This window comes from Syngnathus leptorhynchus, chromosome 9, assembly GCF_054491065.1.
Source record: "Syngnathus leptorhynchus isolate UIUO chromosome 9, UIUO_Slep, whole genome shotgun sequence".
In the NCBI taxonomy this organism is placed as follows: domain Eukaryota; kingdom Metazoa; phylum Chordata; class Actinopteri; order Syngnathiformes; family Syngnathidae; genus Syngnathus; species Syngnathus leptorhynchus.
Genome location: NC_141203.1, coordinates 11427345 through 11454230, shown reverse-complemented (window position 1 = coordinate 11454230; position 26886 = coordinate 11427345). Strand labels below are relative to the sequence as shown.

At 41.7% G+C, this 26886-nt stretch overlaps 2 protein-coding genes across 6 annotated transcripts; one reads left to right on the top strand and one right to left on the bottom strand.

Moving 5' to 3' along the window:
* Positions 1–61: 61 nt before the first annotated feature.
* On the bottom strand, positions 62–26826 carry LOC147051207 (tetratricopeptide repeat protein 21B-like). Of its 5 annotated transcripts, none has more exons than XM_085919859.1 (29): positions 26629–26826; positions 25905–26034; positions 25707–25817; positions 25470–25636; positions 25273–25413; positions 25018–25175; positions 24859–24943; positions 24677–24775; positions 24415–24607; positions 24258–24355; positions 23991–24191; positions 23793–23922; positions 23561–23718; positions 23269–23493; positions 22942–23180; positions 22786–22858; positions 22569–22679; positions 22359–22497; positions 21998–22104; positions 21541–21729; positions 21320–21430; positions 21160–21241; positions 20917–21067; positions 20680–20838; positions 20414–20609; positions 20092–20316; positions 19852–19972; positions 19671–19774; positions 62–210 (listed from the first exon to the last, which is right to left on the bottom strand). In XM_085919859.1, the coding sequence occupies exons 1-29, from the start codon at positions 26650–26652 to the stop codon at positions 109–111; spliced, it is 4029 nt and encodes a 1342-aa protein (XP_085775985.1). In that variant the 5' UTR covers positions 26653–26826; the 3' UTR covers positions 62–108. The 5 variants fall into 5 exon arrangements, 4 of the variants coding, with proteins under 4 accessions (XP_085775985.1, XP_085775987.1, XP_085775988.1 ...); XM_085919861.1 differs by having other exon boundaries at positions 25273–25395; XM_085919862.1 differs by lacking the exon at positions 62–210 and adding an exon at positions 9061–19613 and having other exon boundaries at positions 19707–19774.
* On the top strand, positions 2799–15469 carry LOC147051208 (sodium channel protein type 2 subunit alpha-like). The gene is given in 25 exon segments (XM_085919876.1): positions 2799–3085; positions 3340–3458; positions 3583–3672; positions 3754–3882; positions 4319–4410; positions 4544–4807; positions 4913–4976; positions 5155–5296; positions 5967–6177; positions 6513–6757; positions 8490–8607; positions 8678–8916; positions 9008–9254; positions 9257–9618; positions 9793–10275; positions 11617–11743; positions 11823–11977; positions 12063–12236; positions 12313–12435; positions 12560–12835; positions 12917–12973; positions 13055–13192; positions 13478–13582; positions 13655–13925; positions 14015–15469. Coding segments are annotated over 25 exon segments (5625 nt in total). The 5' UTR covers positions 2799–2821; the 3' UTR covers positions 15145–15469.
* Positions 26827–26886: the final 60 nt, after the last annotated feature.

Genomic DNA, 26886 nt, shown 5'->3' with positions numbered 1-26886 from the left:
AGCACTTCCTGTTTGCATGGCTGTCAACAGCCTTATTAGATTGCCGTCAATTACAGCCTGTCCTGTTTGCTTTCGTGCCAGAGCGTAGACATCCGTGCGCGCCGTTGCCTATGGAAGCCGGCACGTCAAACATCTACACGTAGACGAGTGTGTGTGTTGGCGGTTCCTCGTCGCCAACGCCCTAAATGAGCCACCGCTTAATCGTGTTGTCTGCAAAGAGGCAAAGCATTGGTGGGCAGCACTTAAAACAAGTCCCACAGGAGGTTACAAAATTCAATAGTGTGATGGCTCTGTACGAGCATTGTCAGAAAAAGCGAATTATTTGATAGTTTCATAGATAAATATCAATGACGGAAAGTCATTTGCGCATTCATTTAATATTACTAGTAACACTAGTCGAGCTAATATTTGATGCTGCTGTCCCTAATAAAAAGGATGGAGAGTGTATACAGACTCAAATTACAATTTATATTCGTCTTGTAACATTCAAATTCAGACTCTCTTGATGGCACCCATTACACCCGCCCCGAAAAGTCCAAAAGCTACACGAACATTAATTTCATGTATCTGAAATTGATGTGTGTTCCTTGTCAACAATAATTTGCCAGTGTTGACACAGGCAGAATGTCTCAGAAAAGTTTCATCCATCCCCCCCCCCCCCCCCCCCACTCAAATTCATGACAGCAATTCAAAACAACGTCAGTTGTTAAGATTGTACATTGCGCTCCGAGGAAAAGTTGAACGTACGCTTGGTCGAGTCGGTGATGCCGACAGGTTGCCGATAAAGCGGAGTGGCTCTATTTGAAGCTTCAAAGCGTCAGCGCGTATCTCAAGTGGAGTGTAATGAGTTGGTAGCGGACGAATGATGCACATGGCGACCCCCTGTCAAGGTTAATTCTGATTTTGATCATTTGAAATGTCAATATTTCAACTATGTCTGAATGAAAACCTTTTTTTTTTTTTACCATGTAATCCTGGACCATTTACAAGGGGAAAAAAAAAAAGACTTTGCTATTGTGAGGATTCCACCATAACATACACAACACAAATGACATAAAATTGTAAAGCACAATTCAAAACACAAATTCAATGACCCCAGTCAGTGATAAACATATAAACACTTCCTGAAATGAGTCATCACAAGTTAATATCCAGTTCTTGAAAAAGTGCAATAGCTATTTCGAGTTTTCAACTCTCCCCTCCGCTGTTGCGATTATGTCACACACGCTGTGGGCAACTTGATTGACCAGCTTTGTTTGTGATTGATTTCTTGCTTCGCAATGCAAAGTGTGGAAGTATACTATTACACTATTAAAACCAAAGGCAAAAAAGCTCTCAGTGGCAGAGCGCTGCAGTCTGAAGTGCATTCATATTTAATAGCGCAATGGGCTCCCTCACACATCACAGCAGTCAAGCCTATTAGCAGGATGAATCTGTTCATGCTGCTAAGGGAGGGAAATCTCACCTGCAATCCATCATTGTCATGTCCAATTTTAATTTTATCCACTGAGACGACGAGGGACATAATTAGGTCTAATTTTACCTCCCTTGGTAGGAATTTGGATGTGCCCTCTCTGGATCATGGCTTCTTAACACGATAGAAAGAACTCGAGTTTGTTCAACGGATGATGATTACGTTCCGAATGAAATGTAGCCGGACTCTCGCGCACCAACTACCCTTTGACCGTAATGGGGACGAAATTCCAATCATGTGATTGGTATCTGTTTGGTTGACATGTTGGAGGTCGGAATGATAGGCTAGGCTTAAACCAGCAATGAAATGAATCAATGAACTAAAATAGCAATGAGTTGGCCTAACATTGGTCTCAAGACTAGTAAACTGTTAGCATGGGGGAGGTTAGCAGTCTTCGGTTGATAGAGAATCTTACGTTAATGACGTATGAACGGACGGACTGTTATCATTCAGTAACAATTGGATTTTTATTTTGGCACAGAGAAAACACTCGCCTAAAAAGCAAGATGAGTTTTAATTAGAGCCACTGAGAACTAGCGTGTGCTAGCTCCATATATGCCATTTTGTAGGAGAGTGATTTAAAGTTTTATAGCTGCAGTTAAATCTGGGGATTTATATTTTGGTGATTTATATGACAATGTCTGGAGTTGGGCATGATTTGCCATGGCTACAGGGGAGAGAGAAGTGTGAGGCGGACTCATGAGAGTAGTGTCGGGTGAGTTGGCTGTGTGAGGTGTGACCACTTTAGCTGATTGCTCTTCGTTTTTACTCGTGCGCTAGGGTGTTGGCCTCCAGTGTTGGGTTTGTGTCACAAAAAGAAAAGCAGTTTGTTGTCAACTTCAAGACTAGCGAGCCTGCAGTGACTTTTTTTTTGTCCTTTTGGTTGTGAAGCGGACGATCATATAAAAATAATGGCTGCTAGCGATACGTCAGCGTGCTAGCAAAACAGCTACACAATGTTCTGAATACCTTTGACCAAAATTGGGGTTTTACTTAGATTTTAGTTCATCTAACGCATCTCCCGAATCAATCAATATTTCATACATTTATAAATAATATTCACTTATGCAAACATGGTGTTGCACTGACACCAAAGCTAAAGCGTGCTACATACTTTCTAGTTTTCTATTCATCTCTGGATTTTACATTTTGGAATGTTTTTGGCGGAATCCTGCTTACATCTGCGTGGCCATCTTGTTTATATATTAAAGCCTTTGGTGGCTGGAATATATAGATACATAGAACAAAGTAAAGTTCTTCTGTTTGAAAACAATAACAACGTTTCTCTGTGCAGGCCTTTTTCATGCGGGAGGCTAGCTGTGCACTCTGAAGGTGCAGGATGAAAAGATGGCGCAGCTGCTTGTACCGCCAGGACCAGACAGCTTCCGTCGCTTTAGTCGCAATTCCCTCGAGGCCATCGAGAAGCGGATCGCAGAGGAAAATGCCAAAAAAACAAAGGGAGATAAGAGAAAACGCAACGAAGAGGATGAACCCAAGCCTAGTCGAGACTTGGAGGCGGGGAAGTCTGTCCCCCTGGTGTACGGGGAGGTCCCAAAAGGATTGGTCTCCACACCGGTGGAAGACCTGGACCCCTTCTACAGTAATCAAAAAGTAGGTTTGTTCAAGCAACAGGCTTAATTGATCATATGACCCGATGGGTTTCTCTTTGGGGTTGGATGGAGTGAAGAAGGGCCGGGGAGTGGTCAGGTCTTGACAAAAAGACAATAAAACACAAGATGTGAATCAGCAGTCTCCGAAATGTGATTAGCGATTTGTTGAGTGTTCAATGAACCGCAGTGCCGAGCGCTCGTAAATTTGCCGTAAAGTGCTGATATGATTGGTCGACTTGTCTTTTTGTTTCCCAGACGTTCATAGTAATAAACAAAGGAAATTTCATCTTCCGGTTCAACGCTGCTCCAGCTGTGTACCTCCTCAGCCCCTTTAATCCCCTTAGAAGAATATCGATTTGGATTTTGGTCCACTCATATCCTTTTTGAAATGATAAGGCCGCATGTCTACGATACTTCGGTACAAAATGTTGTGTAACTTGAGTGCCGCATGCGCAGTGTTGACTTTACAAATTGCTTTTCCTTGACACCATTGTGCACATTGTTCAGCTTGGTGATCATGTGCACTATCATCACCAACTGTGTATTCATGACACTGAGTCGGCCGCCCGACTGGGCCAAGAATGTCGAGTATGTTTTTTTTTCCCTCTGGTTACACGTTGAATCAAATTGAATAAGATGCTGATATTGTTTTGTTTTTTTCCCCAACAGATACACATTTACTGCAATCTACACATTTGAATCTCTTGTTAAGATTTTAGCCCGAGGGTTCTGCATAGGGAAGTTCACCTTTCTTAGAGATCCGTGGAACTGGCTGGACTTCTCTGTCATTGTCATGGCGTAAGTAGTTTCACACACAAATCTATGTACAGTATGTTGAAGTGAACTTGGTTTCTCAATGGGCGTAATCTCACTTGCTATAAACATCGAGCCCAAACTGTCCGATCTAGAAGTGTTACGGACTCGGGGATCAACTAAAACTGGGCCGAGTGATGCACTTGTCCTCAACGGAATGAGTCGCCCCTCCCCACTATATAAGCAGAATTGTGACATGCAGTTAGTAAGCAAGCTAGCTAGCTAGCAAAAATGTTGCGTGGCCATTTTAGAGCATCTGACCTTGTCTTTTTTTCAAATTTGGCAGAGTTTTTAACAACACCATCTCGGTATCAATTTTACAAGACATATTTATTTTTAGAAACGTTAAAGGGCCTTTAATACTGATTACATGTTGTGCTCACTGTCCTTTCTCAGTTTTTAATCCGAAGTTTCCCTGCAGGTATGTCACCGAGTTTGTAAACCTCGGGAGTTTCTCTGCTCTTCGCACGTTCCGAGTGCTGAGAGCTTTAAAAGCAATTTCTGTGATCCCAGGTAAGCTGTAAAGACACATTCGCTTAACTGCATGACTATTTACGTGCCAAAATTTGAGTGAACCGTGAAACTGAACTGCTCATTTTGCGACCTACTTCTTCAAATAACAGTAAAATATGGCTGTGTTTGGTAGGCTTGAAGACAATCGTCGGTGCGCTGTTCCAATCGGTAAAGAAGCTCGCTGATGTGATGATCCTCACTGTCTTCTGCTTGAGCGTCTTTGCCCTCATAGGGTTACAACTATTTATGGGTCATTTAAAGCAGAAATGCGTCTTTATGCCAGTACACAATAATTCCGCCATCAATGACACATTTTCCATTGAGTCCTACATGAACGGAACAGATAACAGTGCCCAGGAAGAAGCTTTCAATTGGACTGAGTATTCACTTGATAATGGTGAGTATTTGAAAAAAACAAACAAACTATAACCCATATTATGTGGCTTGGCTATGTGTGACATTTTTTAATCAACTACAACCACCACATTATTGTCTCCCCCAGACAATTACTATTACCTCCCAGGCAAACGGGATCCGTTGCTTTGTGGAAACGGCAGTGAGGCTGGGTAAGTAGATAACAAAATCCAACAAATATCAAAGGAGATATTGATCGAAACGGATTAATGCCATTTCTATACATTTCAATGGGGATAGACGATTTGAAATACGGTACAAGGGTTTTGAATTTGCCGCATTTTGGTTTAGGGTACATTTGTGATGCCATCTCTTGTCTTTTTGATGCAGGCAGTGTCCTGAAGGGTTTTCGTGCATCAAAGTGGGAAAGAACCCAGACTACGGTTACACCAGTTTTGACTCATTTGGATGGGCATTTCTCTCTCTCTTTAGACTCATGACTCAGGATTTTTGGGAAAATCTGTACCAGCAGGTAATATATGTAATGTTTGATAATCAAACCAAAACGTTTGATTTAATCTAATTTTATATGCAAGCCCCGAGTTGAATCGTTCAGTAAAATACTCTCAATATAACAAATACGTTTAGCCTTTTTCAGTGCAGCTCTGATTTGATCCAAGCCAACACTTAACCTTTCGTGTGAAGGATTTTATATTGGAAATAATTTGATTTCAGTTGCCGATGAATTCCAAAGCCTCTTACAGAGAAGACTGACTACTCAAATGAACAACATAGTATTGCTTCATTCTTAATGTTCATAGGTTAACGGATGAGCGGCATATGTTTTTTTCTGCCTGTCTACATACAACAACACGGGTTTGCTTGTGCAAAAAGGCTTCTCACATTACAATATTTGGAAACCTTCATTTTGAAAAGGTTGTTCAAATAAAGCTCAGGTTCGCCTTAACCAGAATGAATAAAGAGACGTGACTCAGACAAACAGTTGTGTATCATGGCTCCCGTTAACACTGAGAAATCGGCGATAATCTGCGGAGGGGGGGTCTCATTGTCTTTTGTTGTGAATCAGCCTGGTCACGAAATTGTTAAGATCCACTCAGTGATTCCAGCGAATGAAATGGATGGCAATTCACTCATAATTCATAGAAACTGCAAACATGATGTCATTTCTTTTTTCCCCATAGACATTACGAGCATCTGGAAAGCCCTACATGGTGTTCTTTGTTCTGGTCATATTCCTTGGCTCCTTCTACCTAATTAACCTGATCTTGGCCGTGGTTGCTATGGCATACGAAGAACAGAGCCAGGCCACCATTAAGGAGGCTCAGGAGAAGGAGGAGGAGTTTCAGGCCATGCTGGAACAAGTCAAACGACAGCAAGAAGATGCTCAGGTGGGTCAGCTTATTATTCATTACCGGCGTTATAAAAATGAAGTTGTGCCCGGAGTAATGAAAACCGCATTTTACGAGTTTTACAAGCTTTGTCCGTTTTTGGATTTTTCGTTGCGAGTCAAAAGAAGTGAAAAAGTTCCATACTAAAGTCAGCCCGATAAGACGATTGCCGTTTGTATTTGATTTGGTGTCATCTTGTTAAAGGCCATCGATCTATTCACGTTAAATGTCATAACATATAATCCAATAACAGAGATGCGTTATTGCGTTACCAGAGATAAAATTGTCTCCGTCAAATGTGCTTTTTGTAAATCTGACATTTCCCTCTCCAGGCCACAGCGGTGGTGTCCGCAGAGCACGGCGAGGTCAGCGACCCCGCCGGTGGCATGATGGAGAGTTCCTCGGAAACCTCCAAGCTGAGCTCCAAAAGTGCCAAAGAGCGAAGCAACAGGCGGAGAAAAAGAAAAGACGAGAGCAAGGTCTCAAAGTCCGAGTCTCAGGAGAGTATTAAGAAGGCCCGATGTCGCTTCTCTATGGAGCCCAATGTGCTCAACTATGACATGAAGTGCTCATCAGCCCACCAGGTTCAGTACCAATTGACAGCTCATCTGTCCGTGGTGTTCTGTGTCTTGGCTTAACAACGTAATGATGCTCTGAAGGCCTGATTTACTGGCACAGCCAGAATTTGGTTTGTTTCCTGACGCTCAAAATGCTTGTCGTGCTCTTCCAAAATTTCATGGTGAAAACCATCACAGCCAATTTTTGGTATCTTAGTAAATCAGGCCCTAAATGTTTAGATTTTTTAAAAAAGGCTGTTATTTGAAGGCAATTCAACCGAGTTACCATGGCAACACCTCACACGCATTGTGACATATTGTCCATCCGTTCATCTTAAATACAGTGGAACCTAAGAAGTCAAATGTAATTTCAAATTCTACCTCCAAATAAAGGATTTTTCAAAATGCACGAGTTCCATCCTTTTAGATTGGAACATGTTTTGGAATACAAAAACTGAGGCATTGACCTCAGTGGTTCCACTGTATGTATCAAATTAATGAAGACTTGAGACTTATAAGTTGTTACGCCTTGCATGTCCAAGCTGACATTATCTTCTTGATTCAGAAATCCATGCTGTTATTTTCATTGAAAACTAAGCCTGAAAAATCCGCTTCTTTACGTGCTCGTGGCGCATCGTCATCATCATCAAAATCTTCTTCTCAACTCTCGTCATTGCTGATGATGTCACCGAGATGCTTTTTTTTTCATTTGGCTTTCCTTGAAATGCTTTAGACCATTAGCGCCAGCATCAATAGCAGTTGCTTCCTTCCTCCTCATCCTCGTGGTTTTCAGTCATGGCAAATATGGCTTTTAATTTGCGCATTGGTCATCATCCTTATCATCTCGCCACTCTTCATCGCCCCTTTCATGTCATCAGCTCATATGATCGTTCTAAAGTTGTTTCTTCTTCACACTCCCCGTGTATTCGTCCTTGCTACTGAAGAATATCTTTCTCTCTTAGTCCTTTCTGAGTATTCACGGACCCCCATTCTCATCCAGACGGAACAGCAGGACCAGCCTTTTCAGTTTCCAAAGCCAATCACAAGATGTCGGCTCAGAAAATGAGTTTGCAGATGATGAGAACAGCATTTTTGAGGACAACCGGAGTCGAAGAACTTCTTTGTTTTTTACCCGGAGGTGTGACCGCCACGGAAGCAGTATCAGCCAATCCAGCTTCTTGCCACATCCCGTGCTTTCACCCTGCAGGATGAAGCAGAGCACTGTAGACTGCAACGGAGTAGTGTCCTTAATGGGTGTCGATTCAATCCCGTTATCACCTATGGGGCTCTTTCGTCCTAAACTCGTAGATAGGACCTCCAATAGAGACAAAGTAAGAAAGGGTTGTCCCGTATCGTTTCACCTCAGTAGTATTCCTTTGCTGACTATCTTGTAAAGCATGCAAAGCTAAACGGGTCCGATGGTGGTTTTTCATAGCAATCCCGAGATACCTTAACGAGGACTATAAAAGATGATCGGACGCCTTATTTCGTGCGGTATGGTCCAGTTCAGTTCAGTTATTTTCTGGTATTTCCACTTCAGGACGGTCCAAAATATCCAACCTGAACTGACCTGGTTTCAGTACTCATTTGTTTGCTATCCCAAATACCCTTGATCAGGCCAACACTGAACTGAACTGTAAGGATCTTGAGAAAGTAATCCTAACCTTTGGAATGGATAAATGATCCCTCACAATGTTGAAATGTTTAGTATTTCTCATTGACACTCTCGGCATTTACAAAAGTGTTTCTCTCCCTCCAGGCGGACACCACGGACACTGATGGGGGAACCAACCAGGAATGTACAGACTTTCCTGAGGACCCAGGGGTCAGGAACAGAACTTTTAGCGTAGCCAGTGTCATAACCAGCACAATGGAAGGTAGGTTCGATGTTTGTGTCCAGTTTTCATCCCCAAGATGTTGACCAGCGGTATTCCAATCTTGCAACAGAGCTTGAGGAATCGAGACAAAAGTGTCCCCCCTGCTGGTATAGTTTTGCAAACACTTTCCTCATCTGGGAGTGTTGTCCAGTCTGGCTTAAGATCAAGAAGGTGGTCAAAATCATTGTGATGGATCCATTTACGGATTTAGCAATCACTATCTGCATTGTACTCAACACCTTATTCATGGCCATGGAGCACTACCCAATGACTAAAGACTTCTCCAAGACGCTGAGTGTGGGCAACATGGTGAGTTCAAGAATCTGTAAAGAGGTTTTTGATTTAGAAATCTCATATCTGTAGATAGTTTATGATGAGAGGGTATTTCTGTTTCTTCAAGGTATTCACTGGCATCTTCACAGCTGAAATGGTCTTCAAAATCATCGCTATGGATCCCTACTATTACTTTCAGGAAGGATGGAACATTTTCGATGGGATCATTGTCAGTTTGAGCTTAATGGAGCTCGGGTTGTCCAACGTTGTTGGAATGTCTGTCTTGAGATCATTCCGATTGGTGAGTTTTAACATGTATAACATTCTGTGAACAAAGTTGAAGTCTTCTTAAATTCTGGCCTTTTTTTGTCCTTTTGACAGCTGCGAGTGTTCAAGTTGGCCAAGTCGTGGCCGACTCTCAACACCCTTATCAAAATCATTGGCAACTCTGTAGGGGCTTTGGGAAACTTGACACTGGTGCTGGCCATTATCGTCTTCATCTTTGCTGTAGTGGGCATGCAACTATTTGGGAAAAGCTACAAGGATTGTGTGTGTAAAATCTCCAGCGACTGCACCCTGCCCCGCTGGCACATGAGTGACTTTTTCCATTCATTCCTCATTGTGTTCCGAGTGCTTTGTGGAGAGTGGATAGAGACCATGTGGGACTGCATGGAGGTGGCTGGACCAACCATGTGCATCACTGTCTACATGATGGTCATGGTTATTGGAAACCTCGTGGTACATTTTCATCTCTTGTGGTCAATTCATAACTCCGAGTCATCCAAATCTATCGGTCAAGCTAATTGATACAAACGATTGATCTTTAAAATAACATGTTTTGTACGCAAAGCTTTCGTAGTCTTACGATATTTATAGATGTTGATCTTACTGGTCTTTTTTATGATCTGCTAGGTGCTCAACCTGTTCCTGGCCTTGCTACTGAGCTCATTCAGTGCGGACAACCTGGCTGCCACTGAGGACGACAGCGACACAAACAATTTGCAGATCGCTATCGCACGGATCCATAAAGGCATCGCCTTTGTCAAATCCTTACTTCAGAGAACTTGTCACAGTGTCTGTATGGGGAATAACGGGCAAAACCAGGGAGAGGACAAATCATCCCTAGAGGATTTTCATAAAACTTCAGGACCCAACGGCGTCCCCAACCATACCATTAAGGAGCTACCGAGGAACGGAAATGGCGATGTGACCGGAGTGGACAAAAGTGGGGACAAATACATTGTATGCAGCAAGACTGATGATTCCATTATGTCTTTCATCAACAACCCTAGTCTGACTCTCCATGTTCCCATTGCGGTGGGAGAGTCTGACTTTGAAAACCTCAACACTGAGGACTTCAGCAGTGTCTCGTCCGATCCAGCGGGATGCCGTGTGGTAAGGATGCTCTTCAAATTTCTGCTTGAATTTCCCCCCCCCCCGTCACTAAGCGGCGGCACATTTTGGCATCTTCGTTTTGAAATGTGATAAAGACACAAATAACAATTCTTCTGCTCATTCTTCCCCCTGTCCCACAACCTCATTTGCAGTATCGGTTATAAGATTTGTTGCCCTTACTATTAATTGTTATTATTCAGTTGAGCTCAGCCGTGAGCTCGTGACACACAGGAAGCCCCCCCTTCCCCCAAATGGCGCCAGTCCACCTCGGAGAAATAATGTCTTGTCATTGGGTAATTTGTTCTCCCTCACAGTAGCGCTAGCTAGTTTTTTTTCTGAGCGCAGGGTTTAGGGTATAATATGGTAGTGTTTGGAATGGGAACGACTAGAAAAAAATTGATTATTGAATATTTTCTCCTCACTTCCTGATGTCCTGTGGCTTTAATACTTTCAATGAAGACTATTATGTTACATATAAAGTAGTATAACATTAATCACTTGCTATTCATTTTGCGCACAAATTTATCACAAATAATTGACATATTTTCAAGTGTATATTTAAAGCTTAATTGGTGGCACAAAGACATTAACTTTAGTGCTGCAAGCATATCACAGTTACATGCTTACATCATTCCCCGCACTGCATTAGCCAGTCCCAGGACAGTGGAGGGGCTCGTCCAGTATTTACCAGGAAACCTTTCAGGCTCTAACTCTTAGCAGACACGCCCTGTGCAAAGGCTGGGAGAGAGAGCAACGCTGCCTGGATACATGCGTCAACATTATTACCACGAGGGAAATGTTGGATTGGATTTTGTGCTTATGCCGATATACTATCGAATCTTTGGTATTAAATCCGCAATATGTTTTGTATTGTGGTTGTCGTTCACCGTCGTGTACAACTGCGCTGTCATGAATTATTATTACTATTATCATGAGAATTATTGGGACGTCTTGCTATTACAGATAAGGGTGTCTTTCTCTCAAAAGTTTACTTAAACTTCTGCACAAGCATAAAGTTGACCTCAGTAAGATGAATAATTAAGATTCAGGGGGAAATATAAGGTGGAGTCCAAGGGCCGATTGATTATTTAATTGATTAGGAAGTGTGTTCGGATACTTTTGCCTCGATAGTTTGCCTGGGTCTTCAGCATAAATGTTTAATGGTATATATATGCTTATGTTTACTGTAAGCACATTCTGTGGTGTTCCGCAGGCTCCTGAAGGTGTTTCATCATTAGGAGAAGGCATGGAAAAAATATATATATATTTTTTTTAAGGGGAAGGATTATGTATGTGTCAACATCTGGAATTTATCGTGCTTGTTCGGTTTCATTGATTTAGACCATCGATGACGATGGCCAAATCAGCACGTCTGAGGGCAGCACGGTGGACTTGGGAGAAAAAGACGGAGACTCTCTAGATTATGAATTAGAGGAATCTATGGAACCAGACGCCTGCTTTCCTGACGGTGAGCACCAGTCCAAACATAAGCGTGACTGATCTTTACGGTCAATTAAAAGTCGTGCTTGTCGATTGTTCCTTTTCAGTCTGTGTGCAGAGGTTCCTGTGTTGCCAAGTCAATGTTGAGGTGGGCTGGTGGAAAATATGGTGGACTATCAGAAAGACCTGTTTCCGAATCGTGGAGCACAACTGGTTCGAGAGCTTCATCATTTTCATGATCCTGCTTAGTAGTGGCGCTTTAGTAAGTCTTGAATTACCTTGGAGAGTTTGCTAGTGACGTCAACACCTTCCATCAAAATCGTTGGTACTGTTTTGTTCATAAACAGGCTTTTGAAGACGTCTACATCGAAACCAGGAAGAGCATCAAAGCAATGTTGGAGTACGCGGACAAAATGTTCACCTACATCTTCATCTTAGAGATGTTACTGAAGTGGGTGGCCTACGGCTATGCCAAGTATTTCACAAATGCCTGGTGTTGGCTTGACTTCCTCATTGTTGCTGTAAGTTGCACTAGGGCGTCCATTCAGGCATTGATTGAGGTGAGTGCCAGCATCTTTTTGTCGTTTTGTGATCTAGGTTTCACTGGTCAGTCTGGTAGCCAACACTATGGGATTTGCCGAATTAGGGGCCATAAAGTCTCTGAGAACCCTTCGAGCTCTAAGGCCCTTGAGAGCCCTTTCGAGGTTCGAGGGGATGAGGGTGAGAGACTTCTGATAGTTTATCATCAATTTGATGTTTTTGGCATGAGGAAGATATTCACTCGCTAATGTTCATTTATTTTGTTGGACTACATGTAGTTATACATCTTTGGGTGTTGATGCAGGTGGTTGTCAATGCACTGCTGGGGGCAATTCCTTCCATTTTCAACGTACTATTGGTGTGCCTCATCTTCTGGCTCATCTTCAGCATCATGGGCGTGAACTTATTTGCCGGAAAGTACTACCACTGTGTCAACAAAACCACAGATGAGCGTTTCCCGCCCAGTGTGGTGAAGAACATGACACAATGTTTGGCCTTGGGGAAGGATGTCGCACGTTGGAAGAATATTAAAATCAACTTTGACAATGTGGGACTTGGTTATCTCGCCCTGCTGCAAGTGGTAAGTGACGTCAACGTCCGATGAATCCGTCTGTAAACATATGCTTGATTTTTAAATGGCTGATTTGGAATATGTACACAGGCTACGTTTAAGGGCTGGATGGACATCATGTATGCTGCGGTCGACTCTCCAAGCAAGGTGATGCCATTTTACATTTTGCGTTTTTCCACTGGTTTCTGTCGGGAGCCAAAAATAATATTTAATCTTGTACTATTCTAGCATGAAGAACAGCCAGATTACGAGATCAACCTCAAGATGTATCTGTATTTTGTTGTTTTCATCATATTCGGCGCCTTCTTCACACTCAACCTCTTCATTGGTGTCATCATTGACAATTTCAACCAGCAAAAGAGAAAGATAAGTTCTTTTGTATTGTAAGCAAGTACTGTATATGATTTTGACTTTGAACGGAAGCTCTAAGGACAGACACAATCTATCCGCAACTGTGTTTGATTTACGAGATATGCGGAGGCTCGAGCAAGCTAATTGGATTGCAATTTTTTACTGGAAGGCGTATTTTAGGTCACTCTCGAAATAGTACGTCTGACTTTAGAAGTTCCAAAGTATTTGAAATCTGTTATTTTGACGTTCAATAACTATTTGCTTTGCAGTGATTTAACATACGTCACATTCCCTCTATACTTTGGAGGCCAAGATATCTTCATGACTGAAGAACAGAAGAAATACTACAATGCCATGAAAAAGCTGGGCTCCAAGAAACCACAAAAACCTATTCCCAGACCATCGGTATGTACCGTTCAAATCTCATCGGCCTTCTAGATTTTTCTATTCATCATCACCGTCTGTGTTCCATTTCAGAACAAGATTCAAGCCTATATATTTGACATGACCACAAAACAAGCATTTGATGTGGTGATCATGGTTCTCATATGGCTAAACATGGTTGCTATGATGGTGGAAACTGACGACCAGTCGGATAAAAAGAAGGAAATTCTCAGCTGGATCAACGGGGTGTTCATTTGCGTCTTCACGGGCGAGTGTTTGTTGAAGATGATCGCACTCCGCCAGTACTTTTTCACCAACGGTTGGAACGTGTTTGATTTCATCGTCGTCGTTCTCTCAATTATCGGTACGATTCATCGGCATTGACCGTGTAATTCTTGTAGAGAGTCAATGAGGTTTTCTGTTCGACTAACAAATGTTTCCTTACACCTTCAGGTATGTCTCTCTCTGAGCTGATTGAGAAATATTTTGTGTCACCAACTTTGTTCAGAGTCATCCGGCTGGCTCGAATCGGCCGCGTCCTCCGCCTTATTAAAAGTGCCAAAGGAATCCGCACCCTTTTGTTTGCCTTGATGATGTCGCTCCCTGCCTTGTTCAACATTGGTCTCCTGCTTTTTTTGGTGATGTTTATCTACGCCATCTTTGGCATGTCAAACTTTGCCTACGTGAAAAAGGAATCGGGCATCGACGACCTTTTCAACTTTGAGACGTTTGGCAACAGCATGATCTGCCTGTTCCAGATCACCACCTCGGCCGGGTGGGACGGCCTCCTGGCTCCCATTCTCAACAAATACGAAGACGACTGCGACAGTAACATGGAGCATCCCGGCAGCGCCGTCAAAGGTGACTGCGGCACTCCTTCGGTCGGCATCGCTTTCTTTGTGAGCTACATCATCATCTGCTTCCTTATTGTGATAAACATGTACATTGCGGTCATCCTGGAAAACTTTGGCGTAGCCACGGAGGAGAGCGCCGACCCTCTGAGCGAGGATGATTTCGAAATGTTTTACGAGGTTTGGGAAAAGTTTGATCCGAGCGCAACCCAGTTCATGGAGTACGACAAGTTGTCGGAATTTGCCGATGCTTTGGACCCGCCGTTGCGCATAGCCAAGCCAAACAAGATCGAACTCATCTCGATGGATCTTCCCATGGTGAGCGGCGAACGCATCCACTGCCTAGACATTCTCTTCGCTTTCACTAAACGGGTGTTGGGTGAGGGTGGGGAGATGGACATACTAAGGGCGCAAATGGAAGAAAGATTCATGGCCTCCAATCCTTCCAAATTGTCCTACGAACCTATCACCACCACCCTTCGCCGCAGGCAGGAGGACACGTCGGCCACGGTCATCCAGAGAGCATTCAGAGAGCATTTGCGGAGACACGCCGCTGCCAAAATCTTGGCGGGAGCCAAAGACGACATTCCAAAGGATGAAAAGCCAGTCGACAAAGAAGACCCCGTTACGGACAAACTCAATGAAGTTTCTAGCTCAGAGATAAAGGAACCTTCAACCTATCAACCGTCTGAAAACGACAATGGCAAAGACGGCACGGAGCATGAGTCATAAGAATGTGGGAGATGTTGCAAAGACATTGTAAGTAATGACAAAATGTTTACAGTGGCATTGGACTCTTTCTCAAAGTATGGATTATTATCTATGCCAAACTGACTTTTTCGCTCATGAGCCGAAAGTTTGGTGCCTAAAAGGGAAACGTGGCTCATTCAGGCAGCAGTGAAACTATTTTCTAGAAGCGAGACTGTTGAGAAAGGATGGGCAACATTTCTCAAGTGTTCGAAAAGACGCAGTAGTTCATGCTTTACTTTCTCTTGCAGCTTAGCTCTGCTACACAGTGTCTTGGGTTATTATAACTATATCACTGACTGGTGAATTGTTTTGCCGACTTATTTTAAAAGCGAAGAAATTCTTTTGGAATCTGTCGATTGCCTTTTCATACGCTTTGTTTTTTTTTTACTTTTGAAACGTGCGGTTTGTTCATGATTGCTTTCACGCTAGCTGTCTAGAATACTTGAAAAAAAAAAAAACGTCAGACTTGCTGCAGCCAATGTGGATTCACATGAATGTATTTCCCGAATTATGCATGTGGTGTGGAGGATATTTTCATCAGCTGCTTGCTTCGTAATGCGAAGCAAATAACATGACATGGCCGATTTATTAAATACAGCGCTACATCCAAAGTTGACGATCCATTCTGTCACTTTGGTTGACTTCCGAGTCAACAATTTTCCATACCATTTACTATACAGCGAATACCATCGGTGCAAAAATTGCATTAAATGTACAGGTGATTTTTTTTAAATTTGTGATACAAGCCTGAAGGGAACTACAGTATATAATAAACTGTTTACTTTAGCACTTGCAAATTTTCATTCCGAGTTAGCTGACTTTGGATCTTCCACTGTATCTTCCATGTTAACAGATACATGAACTCAAGCCAGTGATTCCCAACATTTTTTTTACAATATATAAAAAATCTCACAGTAAACTGCCCAAAAATGTCCTTCTGACTTCTAGTGTAAGAGCATTTAATGGTTCTTCCTGTCACTAGACAAAGCTATATTATTTGTAGTAACTAAACATTTGGACCAACCAAGTGCAATTAGACAATTTCCTTTGGCAAACATAGTTGGGAATCCCTGCCAGCTAAAGTTTAAACGAGTCCATCACGTTGACCTGTCAAGTGTCAGATCAGTCACACTTGGCCAGTAAAACTTTGCACATTCACTTTTGTTGCATCATCATCGCGGTTATCTCAGGTCACTGTGTTTTCCGGTGTACCATTTTCCATAATGCTGATTACGTATCCCGAAATTTCTAAGAATAGACTCCAGCCAGACTGATTATCAGTAATATTGTCTCAGTTGGGGCGTCAGTGTCACTAGTCAGTTCTCAAACCTGTTACGAAAGCCTAGGACAGGTCTTCCCTTCATGTCTTACTGTTTGTTTTAAGTTGTAGCTAATACATCAACAAGCATATTATTTCATGACTACAAAGTTGTAGATTCTGCATAATATTGGTTATTTAGGATATAAAGCCAAATGGTCGGTTTTATTGAGGCAGTCTGAGATTTGAATAGCTAGCAGAAGCTGTGAATTGCAAATGCTCAAGCCATTAAAAAGGTCACTACTTTTTCAAAAGACACCCCGGTTAATTGCAGCTGCTTCTTTTTTTTTTTTCTTCCATTTAATTTAAGCCTGTGTGTCATAAATATTTGTGTCTGACATTTAAATGGATTTTTGTTTTACCTCATAATATTTATCACGATTTATATCAAAATTAGATGGTTGCGGGAAGTTTTTTTTTTTTTTTTTAAATGATTGTACAAGTCGTCACAAATTTAGCGTGACCTCCTACTTGTGTTTACATTTTCTTGTGACATTTTTAACATTGGCTTGGTTTTCCCATATAGCAAAATACATCTACTGTTCCATGTTATGAGAGCATCATTACATGAATGTGAATATGTTTTGCATGTCACTCAAACATTCAATACATAAATTGTTTTGATCATGATGACAAAAGCATTGGATAACAGACTCAAATATCTCCCGTCATTAATATGCATAATGCTTGTAGTGTATAAACGATACTGCATGCAAAACACTGCTATAACCCATTTCAGTGAAAAGCCAAAAGAATAAAGACGACATGTACCTCAAGTATGCCTAATACATTTCTTTTCTCGTTTAATGACAATGATTTCACCATGATGTCACCCGGGTGTGTACGATTTTCTGATATAAATAAACTTAGACTTAATGTGTTGCAGCCCCCACCCCCTCCAAAAGGTTTTTGTGTTGTTGTTTTTTTAAATATGGAAAAATAGCACTCTATAATATTGTACATTTTTCTCTCTCATAAAGACGCAAACTGTCATTATCTGTGTCTGCACCACTCCAGCTGTGGGGCAACAATCAAGTGTTGTTTTTCTATTGTCAAATTCATCCCATTTCTGACATGATTTTTCCTCCTATCCTGTATTATGTTTCAACTAATCTCTGTCGAACGAGCTCTATTCTGGTTTGTGAGTGTGCTCTGTGGCTTTTGCCGGAAACAATTAGGATCTTAAGTGGGTGGAGTATTTTATTAATAATTTATAATAGTCCAAATATTTATTACAGCCCGACAGCCATTTTACTGCTTGTGACAGCTAAACCCGAAGTACAAACAAAAGAATGGTGACCAGTTATTGACTGTTTCAACCGTCACGTCTCACATGGACGATTGTTAGAAGGGCGGGGCAACAGAGTGACTGCAGAAGGAAGCCCCCTTCGCGATTACCGACTGCTGTGACTGCTGTCTAGCTATATTAGACTATTTGTTCAGAATAAGTACTGGATGAGTCCATCTGTGTCATTCCTGAGCTCATGAACGAGCACCTCGGAATCCCACACAAAGGTTTAAGACTTCTTTGGTCAATTGGTCATTTATATAGAGTGGATTATTTCCGCCTTCAGAGTACAGTACAAAAAAAAAAAAAGAGAGAGAGAGAAATCTGAGAATGCTCCCCATAAGAGCTCTAATTCTATTTACCTAAAATGGGAAGGCGATTCCATTAGATTAGGTTGCGGTTAGTTTCTCCCAGCCCTCCCCGATGTCCAAGTGACACACGCACGCACTTTCCCCGAGCACTAAATCGCAATTGAACCACTTCCTTAAAAAGTCTCTCGTACTCCACCTGTCCAGTTTAAATTCCAAATGACATCATTGAAGTGAATTGGCACCTGAATGCAAACAGCCTGCGCTAATCACGCAACATGTTGAGAAAAAAAATAAAATATATATATATATATATATATATATATATATATATATATATATGGAGTTCATTAGCAAGGGAGCTGGCTGCATCTTTGAGCACTATGACTCAAGGATGACTTGATCAATAAAGGCCCATACAAACCACAATGGAGATGGCCATTAGAATGCTGCAGCAGTACAACCGGGGGCATGCATATTCCTGAGTCTTTCCTCTAAAAGGTTTTCAGAAGCATTCCTTTTAAGTGCACCAGCGCATGCAATATTTATGGCCTTTTGTGATGTACAACACCTCAATCATGTAACTACTCTCTACAATGCTAATTTGCTTGTATGACTAAAAATAAGTATGTACTTCTCTTGCGACAGTATCTGATCACGTCCGTGGACTACGTTGCGCGCGACGGGATACCGACAGCTGCCTCGGCTGCACCGCCAATGTGATTTACACTTGCATCGATATGTGCCGCAGAGAGTTAACGATTATGTGCCACAGTTAGTGACTAAATAATATCTGACACGGCCTGGAAAGGTCTCTCCTGGAACAGTTGTACCCGTGCTGGACACATGCCGCTCCCACTATTGAATCAACTCTGTAAACGTCAACAGTTCAAACTTATCAGTCAATGCACGCAGTTACGTAATGCTGGAGCAGAAAATACCCATGGCCGGATGGAAATATAATACTGAGGTTAACCAATGCAAAGGCTTTATGGGCATGTTTTTCTAAATATATCATACAAGTTTGAGAATGATTGTTGAACATTGTAGCTAACAATCATGTCATAGTATCTAAAGCGAACAGTGAGCCGCTTACATTTTTTTAAATTTCGTGTGAATGTTTTCTGAAGCAACGTTAATGAGTGCTAATATCTTAGTTTCATCTCGTAACTGAAAAAGTGTACGGCCACTGCATGATAAGCACTTTCAGTAGCATGTGAAGCTAATATTAGCAAGCTAGGACACACCTCCCACTCAACTACTCACTGATTGAAAATAATGGCTTTTATTTGACAGGTACTATGACAGAAACACTACAATATCACATGACCAATTTGTAGGCATGTGATATTGCTAAGTGTTCAATTAAAGAAGAGTTCTAGTTACTCTAAAGACACTGCGCAGTAATTACGTTGAAGTCGTAAGGAAATGCTTCTCTGGCTGGCTGTCAAACGTCTATCTATGGCCTCAAGGCAGCAAAAGCTTTCTCTAAGATGTCCTTTTTAATTTTTACAAAATTTGGATGAGTAGCAAGCACCTGTAGATAGATGCAAAGAAAAGATCTGAGAATAAAATAAAACAAATATGCACTCACATACAGGCGCACTGAAGGATGCAAACATCTCGTCACCTTATGGCAGACATCGATGGCGTCAAAATTCTGTTTCGATTTGAAGTAGTTCAAAGCAAGTTTGTATCCTGTTGAGACATAACATATTATATTATGACTGCTTTCGTTTTGAAACAAACTTTAAGATAAATAATTATCCACATACCAATGGTTGGGTTAAATTGATTTCCATATTTCCAAGCCAGTTTATAGTTGAATGCTGCCTCTCGAAATGCCTCCTCTTTTTCCAGAATGAAACCTCGATACTCATACGCTTTACAGCATGACTGAAAAAAAAAAAATCAATTAGAATGGTCTTCCTATTTGTCCTCAGTACGGTTTTGAATGATGCTGCGATGGGATGGTCCAAAAAAAACCAACATACAGCATTAAAGCAGTGACTGACCTTATTATAATTGAGACATCTGTTCAGGAGGTCATCTGCCAGGTCGTACTTTCCCGAATGGATGTAGATGTTAGCCAGGAGCAGCCAGCTCTTCTCAAACTCGTCGGCGTCGACAATATTCCAGGTCATTTTTGCGATATGTTTCAACCGGTTTCTTGCTTGGATGGTTAGTTTCAACATCATGAGAGTGGTTGCAATGGCCAACTGTGCCGGCACATGATCTTCCTGAATTCAAACATTACAATCACACGATCTCAAGACGACGACATTACCTTTGATGCTTTTACTTTTTGGCAAATTGAGAAGAACAAAGTTTTCTTACCATACCAGTCGTGATCTCGGTAAAAACAGAGAGGGCTTTCTCTATATTAGCTTTCTGTTTCGTGGCCAGTAAGCAGTAGTTCTCGAGCATACGGAGCTTTAAATGTCCTCCAGGTGATTCTGGCTTCAATTCCTTCAAGAGCAGATGAGCTGTTGCCACAGCAACCCTCTCCATTTCCTGCTTTTCTGTGGAGCTCCTGATGAGAGTAAACCCGGAAAGTTCAGCCTTTTGTCCTTACGTTACAGGTTCTTTTTTCTGAATCTTACCCAGTTTTGAAATCTAAGTGACATAACTCGATTCCCATCATGTCATTGTTGAGATTGAGGTAGATGTCAATCATTTTATGGACAGCACTTTGACCCCACTTGTTGTCTTTTCGGGCTTGGTTGAAATGATGCAGAGCAGCATTGGGTTCTCCCATAGAGCTGAGCATCAGGCACAAATGGAGTCATACATTATGCAAAATAAATGCTACTTGTAACCTCAAGAAAGAGCAGACTCACCAAAAATAAAGTCCTTTGCAATAGTTAAAGCCCGGTTCAAATGTAACGCTGGGAGAATCTTTTTCCACCCTTTCAAAAAATCCGGGCATGTCTTCCAACTTTCCCGCCTTCCTTAGTAAGTCAATGAGACGTGACACTGTTGAGAAGTTTTCTTGAAACAACAACACAGATTTAAATTTAAATTCATTTAAAGAGGCCGATTACAGACTGTCTGTACATTTTCAAAACATAGCGATTTAGCACCTGGCTTGCTCTCCAGCAGTTGCTGATAATAGAAAACTGCTTGTTCATGATCTTTTTTCCTGAACATAAGCTCGGCCATCATCTAAACACAAACATATGTTGAAAGATGTTCCACTGTGGTAGGCCAGACATGAGGTGAAAGACACAAGACAGAACCCACCAGAGTTGCATCTTGATTAAACTGGTCCTTCTTCAGGATGACGTTACATTGCTCCTGGCATGCATCGACTTCATCTAGCGTGAGGAATATCTGTGCCAGCTCCAGCATCAACTAAAATGATGTGTTTTGTGAATTACTCAATACGACACTCTTTTGAAATGTGACATTCCACATGGATGAGATTCTTGCTGCTTCCGTTGGGATTCGGTAGCAGTACCCACCTTGTGGTCCGTCTCACAATGCACAAGAGCTTTTTTGTAGAACTCCACGGCTCTGTCGTAAACCCTCTGACTAGTGTAGTGTTGGGCTATCTCGGTGCAGATCTTGGCAGCCAGCTGCTTCTGGACGTCAAAGCTGTCAGGTTGCTCCAACGGCACCCGCTTCAGTACTTTGGCTTGTACGTCCCACGCCTGGCAAAAGTCCCATTTGGCAATGACAATAATAATCGAATGGAAATAGAGAATGGACTTCATCAGCTCAAGTCACAAGATGGCAGCTAAATGGCACAATGGCGCAGTTGCTTGAGTATTCTGAACTGCTAGTTTGAGTAAAAGGTCGAGAGGTGTCCATCGAATGTGTTCAGTTCAAGGATCATCGCCAAACAAAAACAAAAATTAACATGGGCTGGGAACTTAGTGCAAATGTAGCCTGAAAAGCATATAAAAAAATAGAACTTACCTTTTGTAGGGATGTTAAAGCTTCTTCTGCTTTGTCAATCCTATTTTGGACTTTTGCCAACAGCATCAGACAACGGCAATCGTCTGCCAGTGCAGTTAATCCAGTCACTTGGACACCCCGTGGAAAAATTTGAAAAAATAAAATGAAGAAATAAATAGAATTTTGTAGAGCGTGTGAGGGGAAACATTTTAGGAAAAAATTAACGTTTGAAAAGATTTTTTTTTAGTACGCAAAATCTCTGAGGTGCGATTTGGATTTGTTGATCTGGCTCAAACTAGAGTGGATTATTTTCCATGCCAGTCATCTGTTTTTTGTGATGTTTTCAACGTGTTGGCTGAAGAGTATAAGTAGCACTAAGTACCTGCCTTATGGGAGAGCGCTTCAAGCAGAACACTCTCACAGCGCTCGTATTGCTTCATCTTCATCAGCAATTCGGCCAGGTCATAGCGCAGGAAGTTCTGCTGTCCGGTCTTCAGTGCAGCTTCGTAATAATGTAATGCCTGTGTGTGGCAACAATGGCTTTGCTCTGATCCTCATTTTAAATGGAAAAAAAAATATAGAGCCTACAAACCTTATCAAAGTAATGAGTCTTGACTAAAAACTTTCCAAATTTGCTGACCAGAGCTCCATCTTTTGGTGTTTTCTCCAAAGCATGTCCATACACTTCAATGGCTTTCTCTGGCTGAAAGCACAATCGTTTAGGGTGAGTGGCAAGACACATTACAATTTGTAAATAATTTTTACGTTTACCACTACACAAACACACAGTAAGTACATTTGCCACCTACCTCTAAAATATGCATGTAAGCTTCCCCGAGTAAGACGTATGTATGAGGACTGGGTAGCTTGTCCACTATTTCCCTGGAGAAATGACCAATATAAAATTATAATTTTGATTCTCTACAATAAATATTCAGCAAGTGTTACACGAAGATGCAACGCACTTGTAGCAGCTCACAAACAGACGCTTATCCTTTTTGTGGTTCAGGTAAATTTCGGCCATTTTCTGCTTGGCTTGAATGTAGTAGAGCTGCTCAGGTGTAATGTTTCTCAGCATATTGAGTGCCAACTCTGTGTCACCGTGAAACAAAGCCAGATCGACATTGGCGATAGTAACTCGAAGCTCCTCGGGAGTGCCGGAGAACTTGTTGATGGCATCTTGCATCACCTTGGCTGCTTCTTGCTGCAAAGACAATCAATATATGTGACTATGAAACTAAAATAAAAATAAAAAAATCTACCAGAAACACAATTGAAAAAGTTTTTTGTACCTGTTTATTGCTGAGCCGCAAGGCTTCGGCTAACTCCAAGAAGATGGAGGCACAGTCAGAAGAACTCAGCTGGATTGTTTTCGTTTTGGACTTGGCTGCTGAGTCAGCCCCGCAGACCCCGGGAAGACTCATTGCCGTTTGCAAAATCTGGATCGCTTCAGTCAGCTCCCCCATTTTCTTCTTTGCTTGAGCCTTGATCAGGAGGTACAAGGGATGTTCCCGAATCTGGGATGGAGTAAGAAAACGTGTTGAAATATTTTTCACGTACCTTTTGTACCCATGACACTCTCACCTCAAAGTTATGACTGAGGCAGACTTCAAGCGACTGCGAGCACAAAGTGAAATTGCCGCGCAACAAGTGGATCTGAGCCATGAGCAGATGCGCGTCCGTATGAGAAGGACATTGTTCCAAACAGTGCTGCAGGCTACTCTGAGCACCATCCACATCACCTGAATGGACACAGATTTGAAAAACTGGCATTTCCAGAAGCCCCCAAACGGCGTATTTCAATTGTCGTGCTCACCGGACTGATATCGAACTTTGGCTTGGAGGAAGAGGCCTTGAAGGAGCCCCGGCACAATCTTGACCACTGTGTCCAACAATGCAGTACAGTGCCTGAGCTGAGGAGCAGGAGACTGGCCCTGGGCTGGAGGCTAAAGAAAAAAATAAAATAAGATCAGCCAAAATGACGTAATCTAGAAACATAAACCCTGAGTCGTACCTTAGGGAGACAAAGAGCAAGATACTCCTTTGCGATCTGTAAGAGGAAGTCAGGGTTCAGTTTCTGAAAGTACTCCACCCCCAAAGGTAGACCCTGGACGGTCGAGAAGTGGGTTGCCGCTGCGTCTTTCAAGAGCTTGGTAATCTCTTCTTGGGGACGGTGCTTTTTAATCGCCACGAGTGCCAGTAGGTAGAGGATTTCCTAATGAAAGTCGACAAAAAAAATAAAAAATGCCATCACTTAAAAAAAAAATTATAAAAACTTTACCCCTGATTTTCCAGAGGTTTTTTGAATCTCCATCAGAAATTCCAAATCTTTCTCTGCTTCTTCGAGTGAGCCTTCTATCAACTGGCACCAAATCATACCTGTGCAATGAAAAAAGAATATTGACAGAAGCTCAGCTTCACAAATTCTGTCCACTTACCAGTCAGTGCGGTGAGGCTCATCTCATCCAACGTCATAGCCGTCTTAAACCATTTGGTGGCCTCCTTGATTTTGCCCTGAAGCACCAGAAGGTAGCCCACCTCTGCCGCTAATTCCGAGTTGTCTTGCGTGACATCGAAAGCTTTTTCCACCATTTTGAACACTTGCTCAAGCACCGTCTCATTCCGTCCACACTAGAAGGAATCAACACAGATGATGTTCACATCCCACGTGTGACAAACCATGAGAAAGCGTCAACTTACAACTCGACTGAAGGCCAGAGACATCCTGAGCGCAAGTTCCGGGTTGTGCGGTTCCTGCACGTGCAGACTTTTAATGAGGTTGGAAAGATGCTTTGTTGACTGACACAAGGGAGAAAAACGGTTTCAACAAGTTACAAGAATATTGTTGCTCCCCTACTCAAAAAGATTGTTCTTTATTTTACCTCGAGAATATCTCCATTGATGCATAATGAATGCAAAGTTAGCATATGTAAAGCATCCAGGTTGTTTGTATTCATTTGCAGAACCCTGAAATGAGAAGTGTGTTCATTTCCAGTCATGACAACTTTTTATTCTCCGGATTCCAAATTGTAACTTCTTACCTGACCGCTGCCTCTGTAGTTTGATCCCAATCTTGGAGGTTTAAAAAAAGGGTCATCTTCTTAATGAGAGCAGGTAAGAAACTGGGAAAACTGGCAATGACCTTGTTAATCACATCTAACGCTCCAGAGTAGTTTTGACAATATTCAAAGTATTGTGCCTGGGACAAACAAACAGAAATCTACTATTATCAACAAATTTGAAGAAAATGTAAAATATAGGAAGGAAATTCAATCAAAGTATTGTCGTTAGCTTACCTTTCCCATTAGCGCAAAAGCATCGGGTCCGTCCTTCAGCCCTTCGTCAAAATATTTTCCAGCCTTTCTGGCATAGTCATCTTTCCCACACATCACATCTATCCATGCTTTCAGTATTATTCCCTGCACAGTAAACACAAGCTGTAGAAAAGTTCACAAAACTCACAATGACACACCAAGGTTAATTTTTGTCTTACCTCTTTTGAACCATTGGAGAGTTTGATCATTCGCTCAATGTATTCCCTCGCTTTGTCATTTCGGCCCAATAGCCAAAGAAACATGGCGGCGTAGTACAGACTCTGTGGGGGTGTACTTTTGCGATCCTCTCTGATTTTAGATTCAAGCTCACGGATGACATCTTTGTCTGTGGTTATGAAGACGTGCATTTAAATAACATTGGTGTGAATGCGCTACGATCAACGTTGACGGATTACCCGGCGATTTCTTTTTTTTCTCGGCGTAGACGAGTGCCATGAGAGAGCAGAGAGACACGTCGGATCGATCCTTTATTAAGTCCAACTCGGCTGAAGCTTGTCGAACGTCACCTGCGGTTGAATGTAGAAATTGATGTATGAATGAAAAGCAGATGAACAGCAATAGAGTATAATTTTATTTGATGACGTTAATCTTACCTTGCATTAAAGTGCCGTATGCACGGAAGACAGTGAAGACAGGTTCATTGCGAAATTTCTTCTGCGCAGTCGCTGTGGCTTTCGCGACATGATTGAAGTATTTCCCATTGCAATAATATCTAATCAAAGCCTATTGAAAATATCACATTGTTAGGAATTTAGCAAGAACAATTGAATGAAGACAAACCAAAGTTGTTCTTCTTTCTGTAGGATTACTCAATGAAAAACTAAGAAAGAGAATTATATTGCTGAATGCATGGTTTGTATGAGTCATTCCCAACAAGGTTGAGGGCAGAAATTTTCAGATAATTGTTCCCCAAATGAATAATTTACAACAAATATTTGATCTTTGTTGCTCCATCTATCTATCATCTATCTGTGCCAGCAGAGTGAAATGTATATTAATACATAATTGAACTGTGTTTAATCTTTTTGTACTATTTTTTTGTTTGGTAGTGTACCACTATTATTTTTAAATGTAATTTGAAGTTAGGAACTCTTTGAATAACAATATTGCTGTAAAAGAGTGTTTGCTTTAAAACTGCATCACAATTAAAAACCAAACTGAAAGGTTCAAATGCTTATCCCGCCCTTTTTCAGTTTAAGTATCCCTAAAATGACATTTCTAACATTACTCTGAGTGAAATATATTCAGCTTTTCAATGTTTGTTGACTTCTAAACACATACTTTCTTTCAAAACGATAAAAATTTAAATCTGCTTACCATTGCTGTATCTTTAGTCTCCATTTTGGCTGACACAGCTTAAGTGCGGAGTGAATGTTATTTTTGGGTGCCAAAACGTCTTTTCTGTTACAGTATTACGTTTAACTTGAAAGCCACTTTCTTAATAACTTATGATGCGTCGATAAAAGGCAGTTATTGTACTTCTCATAAGAAGTTTAAGGTTATTTTATGTAATCATGATGGCGCCAAAACATTTTCCAACTATCCCAGTTGGTGGCAGTATTTCGCTCGTCATCT

Coding starts and splice junctions, on each gene's coding strand:
- LOC147051207 (XM_085919859.1), bottom strand. CDS start 26,652: ATGGAGACTAAAGATACAGCAATG. Junction 25,818..25,904: donor ATACGGCACTTTAATGCAAG/GTAAGATTAACG, acceptor ATTCAACCGCAG/GTGACGTTCGACAAGCTTCA. Junction 211..19,670: donor ATCCTTCAGTGCGCCTGTAT/GTGAGTGCATAT, acceptor GCCTCTTTGCAG/ACAACACGATTAAGCGGTGG.